The sequence below is a fragment of the Gossypium hirsutum genome, chromosome D11, assembly GCF_007990345.1.
Source record: "Gossypium hirsutum isolate 1008001.06 chromosome D11, Gossypium_hirsutum_v2.1, whole genome shotgun sequence".
In the NCBI taxonomy this organism is placed as follows: domain Eukaryota; kingdom Viridiplantae; phylum Streptophyta; class Magnoliopsida; order Malvales; family Malvaceae; genus Gossypium; species Gossypium hirsutum.
Window position 1 is genome coordinate 48,779,723 of NC_053447.1, and position 8,685 is coordinate 48,788,407.

Consider the following 8,685-nt stretch of genomic DNA (forward strand, 5'->3'; position numbering starts at 1 on the left):
TTTCAATTTTGTTTCCATATTTGCCCAAACTTATTTGATTTTTTGTTGGTTATGAAATCCTAAGAGCCGCCCATGTGACAGATTAGCGCAATGTGTCCAAACTTTTCCAAAGAAAAACTTCATATTTACTTCTCCTTTTTGGTTTTTTCTTCTGTTTTTATACATATAGAAAAATGTGGTTGTAATAGCCTTTCTTTTTTTCATGCAAAGATTATTTTGCAAAGTGTATGAGTTGTATAATTATTTAGTAACACTTTCATATGTAATAAAATAAAGTCAAGAAAAATTAAAAAGGTAAACAAAAAATTCTAAAATTATTTTATAATCATTATTAAATGTTTTTATTAATTTAATGTAAATATTTTTCATATTAAATCAATTTAATATAAATATCTTTTATACTTATAATGAGTATACATGTTATTTCACTTATTTCTTATTATAATTTACTTTTTAATGTAGTTCTAAATTTCTATATTCTTTTAATAATGTTATGCATTAATTCAAAGATACGAAAAATCTTTCGATAGAGTTATTAATGTTTACAATAAACTTGAATTATCATTTACTTTTTATACCATTGTTAAAAAACTTCTACATTTCATAAAAGTATTTTGTTTCTTAGTTATTTTAAATATTATTTACATTAAATATAATCATTATTTATTTATAAAAATAATATACTTATTCACCTACAATTGAAGTGTAAAAAGAATTAATAAATATAAATACAATTCAATCATAAATATATATATATGCAAAATTTATAAAATAAAATAAATCAAACCACTAAAAAATACAACCAAACCGCCAACCAGTACATAAGCAAACAAAACACATATTACAGGGGTGTGAGTACTCAAAGACCTACAGCCTAGTGTTTGCCGCTTAATAATTGGTTTTTAATATGATTCTCCCGATAAGAAAGAAAATATATTTTTTTTAAAATCACTTTATTCTTTCTCAATTTCAAAACTAAGTTAAGTAAATTAGTTTTTCTTTAAAGCATAATTTTAATTGGAATAATAATTAAATTAGCCCTTAAAATTTACACATTCTATTAATTAAGTTCTAATTTAATAAATTTATCTCATAACATTTGAATAAATGTGTAAATGTTGAGGTTGAATTTGTTGAACTTATTAGAATTAAAGTCAAAATAACAAAATATATAAATACCAAAGGCTAAATTTGTTATTATACCAATCAAAATTATGTACATTTGACAGAAGACATTAATGTTATGCTTAATTGTCCTTACTTGTTCGCTTCCAGAATTACCGAGGATTAAATTGCTCTAATTTTTTAGAAAAGGACTAATTTGCTCAATTTTAAAATTGAGAGGGATTGGAGAGGGTTTTTTTACCAAAAATATAGTTAAAATAGAGCCACTGAAAATTAAAGTAGTATATATGCCGTTAAACTATGAAGAATGAGGAAAGCAAAATAAAATGGCAGAAGAAGTGAAGCTTTTGAAGACCTGGTCAAGCGCTTTTGGATTAAGGGTTGTTTGGGCGTTGAAGCTCAAAGGTATACCATATGAAGCAATAGATGAAGATCTGTCCAACAAGAGCGCTTTGCTTCTTCAGTATAACCCTGTCCACAAGAAAATCCCAGTTCTTGTTCACAATGGGAACCCCATCTCTGAATCCCTTGTGATTCTTGAATATATTGATGAGACATGGAAGCAAAATCCCATATTGCCCCAAGATCCTCTACACAGAGCCAGGGAACGGTTCTGGGCCAAATTTAATGATGAAAAGGTAAGTATCTTCTGTTTCTGTATCCCTTTGAGAAAACATAAGCGTATCTCTGTTCTTGTTGTTGGCGCAGCTACTACCATCAGTATGGGGTGCTTTCACCAAAGAAGGGAAAGACCGAGAGGAAGCTATGGCTGCAACGATGGAGAACCTGAAATTCGTTGAAGAAGAGCTGAAAGGAAAGAAATTCTTCAGTGGAGAGAAGATAGGCCTGGTAGATCTTGTTTTCGGTTGGCTTGCTAACTTGATCTCTATTTTTGAAGCGGTAACTGGCTTCAACATAGTTGGTGAGGGATATCCATTGTTATCGGCCTGGATGCAAGAATTTTCAGAACTCCCTGTGATTAAAGATACCTGGCCTCCTCGTGACAAGATGATCATCAAGTACCAAGCACTTTATGACAAATACCATCCTGCAAAATGACCTGTTCCTGAGGTTTTTCCATTGATAGTTTACATTAAAAGTTTAGGCATCATATTGCTGCAATAAGTTCAAAACTATGTGTGTGGACAAGGCCTTGGAGCTTATTTACCATAAATGAGGGATTTTCCTTTGTAATCTGTCAAGAAACTGAAGTTGTAATTGTTGAACCAGATTGCCTCGTGAATTATATCAGTTGTTGCTGGTTTTCTTTCACTTCTTATCCAATGGCAGCTAGCTAATGCAAAGAAACAGCTTAATCAAAAGGATTGTAAGTGGAAAATAATAGTAACATGATAAAGCTTAATTATTATGCCTTCATAAGCACACTGAAATTTTCATTAAGCAAAGCAGGTCCAAGACAGCAATAAGGTGAATATTTACATGCAGGACTGATTTATCTTTCTTATCAAAATCCTTGGCTTCAAAATGTATAGTCAGGAACACAGGGCTGAGAACTGCAAGTATTAAAAGAATCCAACTATTGAGCAGCAAAAATTAACTTCAAAGGAAAATGAGAAAAAAAAAGTGTTAAAAAAAGTCACACTTTCTAGTTTCCACATCTATTCATACAAATTCACCACAATGGAAGTAGATAATAATGAAATTAGAGATGAATACTCTAATATGTTGAGGAAAAATTCACTCAAAACTATATATTTTTTAGAAATATATAAATATATATATACACAAAGCATTTATTGAATCATATAAGGAAATAAGATCTCTAATTTAGAATCTCTAAAAATCAGCTATAAACGCTAAAGGTTAGCTATTCAATGTTGTCAAATAATCAAAGACTCTCAACACTCCTCCTCAAGTCAGTGCATAGATGTCTCATATGCCCAACTTTCAAAGAACATTATGATAAATCTTACTGCTGAGCCCCTTAGTGAAAACATCAACCAACTGCTTTTCGGATGCTAGATAAGATAGACTTAAAACACCACTGGCTACTTTTTCCTTGATAAAATAGTGATCAATTTTGATGTGCTTGGTCCTATTGCGCTGCACTGGATTTTGAGCTATGCTGATGGCCGCTTTGTTGCCACAGTACAAGGTTGATCCATTTTCTCTCAACAACATTAGCTCTTCTAGTACCTTTTGTAGCCATAAAAGCTCACAAACACCTTGAGTCATAGCCCTATATTCAACCTCTGCATTTGATCAAGCCACAACACTTTGTTTCTTGCCTCTCCAAAATGACTAAGTTTTCTCCCACAAGAGTACAATAATTCGTTGTAGACCTTCTGTCATCAAGAGAGCTAGCTCAATCTGTATCTGTAAATATTTCTATCTTGACAGGACTATTTTTGGAGAAGAGAATACCTTTAGCCAGTGTAGACTTCAAATAGAACAAGATTTGTAATACTGTCTACATATGGGCATCGCGAGGATTGGAGAAAAGCTATCATTGATCCAAGAAATCAAAATCGTGTTCCTTTTTCACCATCTTCTGAAATTTTTCAGCATCACTGGTACAAGTTGTTTGAATATCTTGATAATAATTAAGTTTCTGCCACAAGCCACTTAACTTGGCAAAATATTAAGAAATCATTAGCTCTTCTTGTTTTATATCATGGACCTTATTACGAATCTCAAAAATTTTCGTATCATTCCCGACACGGGAGTAGGTGATAGCAGAAACATTCCAAATCTTTTCTGCAATATCAAGTAACAAATAAGTTTTGAAAATATGGGATTGCATAGAGTTGATAAACCATGTCATATAACAAGAGAGTTTGTTGAATCCCACTGACTAAATGTTGAATCAGTGAGTTTAGGTTTTGACATGGTATTGGTGATGTATCCCTGCAAGCCATGAGCCTTGATAAACAACAAGCAAGACCTTGACCAAGCAAGGTAATTATGTCTATCAAGCTTTATAGGACTAATTTGCAACGATGAATTATCGATCGGAATCACGAACTTGTCATCCATTGACATAATGTTGAAAAAAACAACTAATACTCTTAAAACAATCTACTTGGAAAATTAAAATAAAAAACAACACAAAAGAGATCCCACAAAAAATTTAGCCAAAGTACACCACCAATTAGAGGAGAATGACCGGAAGGGAGCAGAGAGCACTGCAACAACGTTATAAAAACACGACGACAGTAGGTGAAGGCCACGCGCGGCATGTGAAACAAAGATGTAGGAGCTTGTGACGGCTCGTGGGGCCCACATGTGGGTCTTCTAGTCATCGAATTCTAGGGTTTCGCCGGCGAGTGGATGCTAACTTCAATAGTAGGAGCGGTGAGAGAAAAAAATAAGACTAGGGTGGAAAGTAGCAATTTTGTATTTATAGGGTTTTTGGAACAAACTTTGAACAAAAAAATTTATCCCAAAAAATCAGATAAAAAATTTGATACCATGATGAAATTAGAGATAAATATTCTAATATATTAAAAAAAACTTGTTCAAAACTATATATTTCTTAAAAATATGTACAAATATATATACATGAAGAATTGAACCATATAATAAAAGAATATCTCTAATTTAAAATCTCTAAAAATCAACTATAATCTCTAAAGATTAGCTATTCAATGCTGTCAAATAATCAAATAATCAGATTCTCTGATCTTGGAAATTGCGAGGAGAATAATTTAACTACCGAAGAGCAGAATTTTTTCAGAACAATGATAAGACAAAAATCAGAAAAGTATAATGATTGGTTCTTCATGGTATAAAATTATTTGGAAAATAATGAGATCATCCAGGGAGAAATAATGTGCTCAAATTCTAACGTGTCAACATGTAAGCAGATATTTGCCCACCACATTAGCAGGAGTCTCTGTTCTTTTTCATTTTCTTTTTGACGAAGAGGGTTTGTTCTCTTGTTAAAAAATATGATCACGAGACCCATCATCACCAATGATCTCCACAACTACAGGTTCCATCCTTGAAAAGATGAAAGCGATTAGCATCTCTCACTAATATTTCTCTTTGCATAATCATTGATCTATACTTGGTCACAGTGTGACAATCCCCACAAACCCGAAGGTTTTTCATAATCTGCAATGGAGTCCCGAGCTCTGTGTTCAATAATCCAAATGCTATGGCAAGCCTTTCACTGTGCACACAAAGCATGTCTCTTTTTTCATCCTCTTCAACATCATGCAAAACATATCTCAGATCAGCAACATAACCTTCCTTAGCCATTAAACCAGAAATTATCCCTAGTAACTTATTAACCTCTTCAAACTGCTCAAAGAACTTATCCCCAGTTCCAAACACGTACAATCTTCTTTTAATTTCTATCCAGCTACATCCAGGATCCTTTTTGAGCCCTCTAGCTCTTATGGATTTTCGTATCATTCTCACTTGATCCCACTTCCCTAAAATGGCATATACATTTGATGCCAAAACATAATAGCCAGTATCATTCGACTTCTGTTCAAGGATTCGCTCAGCAACGCGTTCTGCAACCAATATGTTCCCACTTGATCGGCAAGCACTAAGTAGCGATCCCCAAATACTTGCATCTGGTTTCAGTGGCATTGAGTTTATAAAGTCCTCTGCTTTAGTTATCAATCCAGAACGAGAAAGAAGATCGACCACACAAGCATAATGTTCATTTCTAGGCTCCAAGTTGTAATCTTTCTGCATCTGGTCGAAACAAGCCAAACCCTCTTCAACCAAACCTGAATGGCTACAAGCATAGATGATGGCAACAAAGGTAACATGGTCAGGAACAACACCCGTTGCTTTCATATCTTCAAAAGCTCTCAATGCTTTGCCGCCTTCTCCATACATCCCATAGGCAGATATCATTGCGGTCCATGTCACCACATCTCTCACTTTCATACGGTCAAATACCTGAATAGAATTTTTCAAACTACCACATTTAGAGTACATTTCAATTACTGCATTCCCAGTTGGAACATCTGTTTCAAATCCAAATCTGAAAATACAACCATGGATCTCTTTCCCTTGCCGTTTGGAAGCAAAAAAAGAGCACATAGGCAAGACGCCTAAGACAGTGGCCGCATCAGGCATCACTCCTTCAGTCCTCATTTGATTAATCATTCTCAAACCTAAAGTGAAATCCCCAGATTGAACACATGCTGCTACAATTGTGTTCCATGTTACCCTATCATGAGTTTTCATGTTTTCAAATACTTCCAGCGAGTCTTTTATTAGTCCGCATTTAGCATACATATCAACCATAGAATTATTGACAATAACATCTGAATCAAATCCCAATTTAATTATATCACAGTGAATTTCTTTCCCCAGCTCCTTGTCTGCTAACTGAGTAGAAACAGAGAGGAGCATCACACAAGTGACAGAATCAACTTTCATGTCAACCTTCATAATCATAGCAAGTTTCAACACTTCATCATAATTAAGATGCTGAATATAACAATTAATCATCGAGTTCCATGAGACAGAATCCTTGCACATCATTCTGTCAAATACTTCACGCGAAGCTAGCAAGTCATCGCATTTCGCATACATATCAATAAGAATATTATCAGCAGTAACATCACTTTGAAACCCACCTTTCTTCATGTACTCATGAACGAATTTTCCAAATTCCAAGTCACGTAAATGACCACAAGCACGAAGAACAGAAGTAATGGTCAGTAAATCAGGTTTAAACCTATTCACCATAAGCATAAACAACTCGATCGACTCCTTAAATAACTCCATCTGAGAATACCCGCATATCAGCGTGTTCCAACTAACGGTATCTCTAATTACCATTTCATCAAAAATCCTTCGTGCCTCCACGAGCCTATTAAACTTGAAGTACATAGAAAGAAGTCCATTACTTACCACAACGTCGCTGTGAAGCCCAATCTTCTCAACCAAACAATGAAGTAGCTCACCTTCTTTAACATTAACCAAACCTCCACATGCAGGCAAAACACTCGAAACGGTAAAAGAGTCCGGCATAATTCCCTCCATTCTTGACATATTATAAAATTCCAATGCTTCTACCCAATACCCATTAGCACTATACCCCGAAATCAAACTATTCCACGACACAACATCCCTTTCAGGCATTCCATCAAACATCTTTAAAGTTTCGTCCATACAACCAAATCTCGCGTACATATCAACCAAAGCATTCCCGATATACAAATCTGAGCCTAAACCCATCTTCAAAACATTCTCATGAACAACTTGTCCCATCTCAATATCAACCAAAGCCGCACACGAGTTGATAACTGAAGGAAAAGTACATTTATCAGGTAAAACATCCAATTTTCGCATTTTGCCATAAAACCCTAGTGCTTTAGTGAATAACCCATTGTGGGTAAGAGCTCTAATGATTGAATTCCATTGGTAAACATTAGCTGTAGGTGAAACTTGGTGGAAAACTGAGAATGAAGATTTTGGGTCCTTGAACTGAGCATATTTGCTTATGAGTTTACCAGAGAAGAAGGACGATTTTTCAAGTCCTAGAGTAATAATTATCGAGTGGATTCGGTGAAGTTGTTTAGTGGTTGATGCTGATGATAAGGATTTAGAGAGTGAAGAGTAAAGAAATTGATTTGTAGCTTCATGTAAAGTGCTAAACTTTGTTGTAGTTTTCATGAAGCTCAAGCATATTCTGGTTTGGGAGTTGGATTCACGTAGAAAACAGGTTTACAAAATCTCCCTAGACACAAATTTCTGATTTTATATTTAAAAATCATTTAATAAATTAATAATATAAATATTGAATATAATTATATTGTATGTTGTTTAACAAAATAAATATTAAATTAAAAAAAAAGTATTTCTAAGTCTTAATCTCATCTCACTCTCACACACATATAATATAATTAGTTTGATTTTATGTATTAATATTATAAATTTTTTATATTTTTTATTTAAATTAATTAATGATATTTTTAAAAAAATATAAATTTACTTTAGTAAATGTTATTAAAATATGTTTTTACTTAAAAATATTTTTTTGTTATGAATATCTTATTAGGTAGATATCAATCATGATCAAGATAAAGTTTTGATACTTTAAAATTTATAGTTATTAGAATTAGATTTCTACTTCTTTTATACTTCTTATGTCTATAAATAGATACTCTGATGAAGCATTGTAATTATCCATTTTTATCAATAAAGTACATTCTCTATTACTTTCATATTTTCTTTGTTCTTTATTCTCTCTATCTCTCTTTATTTTATAATACGTTATCAGCACGATCTTGCTCAAAGTGATAGTTCCTTTTATCGACGATCAAATTTATCCTTCCGTTATCTATATGAAATCGAGAAGTAAGATTCACTCTCCAAGTTTGCTTTTTGATATTTGCTTGGGGATGATCTCTTTTTCTTTATTACAAAGGATGTTTATAATCACTACTTCTCATCCATGGTAATGTAAGTCAATCCAATCAACTTTTTTTGAAATTTGATTTGATTTCTATTAAAAAGTTCAATTTATATAATTCACTATTTGTATCTCTATGAATTTATAAAACCCTTTACGCATTTAGTTATTGGGAATTTTATGTGGAGATAAATATTTTTTTCATTTTTAAT

General features: G+C 33.0%; 2 protein-coding genes across 2 annotated transcripts; one reads left to right on the forward strand and one right to left on the reverse strand.

The window, feature by feature from the left end:
- Positions 1–1,413: 1,413 nt before the first annotated feature.
- Positions 1,414–2,397, forward strand: LOC107913317 (probable glutathione S-transferase). Its single transcript, XM_016841865.2, has 2 exons — positions 1,414–1,763; positions 1,834–2,397. Exons 1-2 carry the CDS (start codon positions 1,452–1,454, stop codon positions 2,182–2,184), a joined length of 663 nt encoding a protein of 220 aa, XP_016697354.1. The 5' UTR covers positions 1,414–1,451; the 3' UTR covers positions 2,185–2,397.
- A 2,307-nt stretch (positions 2,398–4,704) lies between these two features.
- Positions 4,705–7,767, reverse strand: LOC107913318 (pentatricopeptide repeat-containing protein At3g03580). Its single transcript, XM_041104192.1, has one exon. The coding sequence runs from the start codon at positions 7,732–7,734 to the stop codon at positions 5,056–5,058; it is 2,679 nt and encodes an 892-aa protein (XP_040960126.1). The 5' UTR covers positions 7,735–7,767; the 3' UTR covers positions 4,705–5,055.
- Between the last annotated feature and the right edge of the window lie 918 nt (positions 7,768–8,685).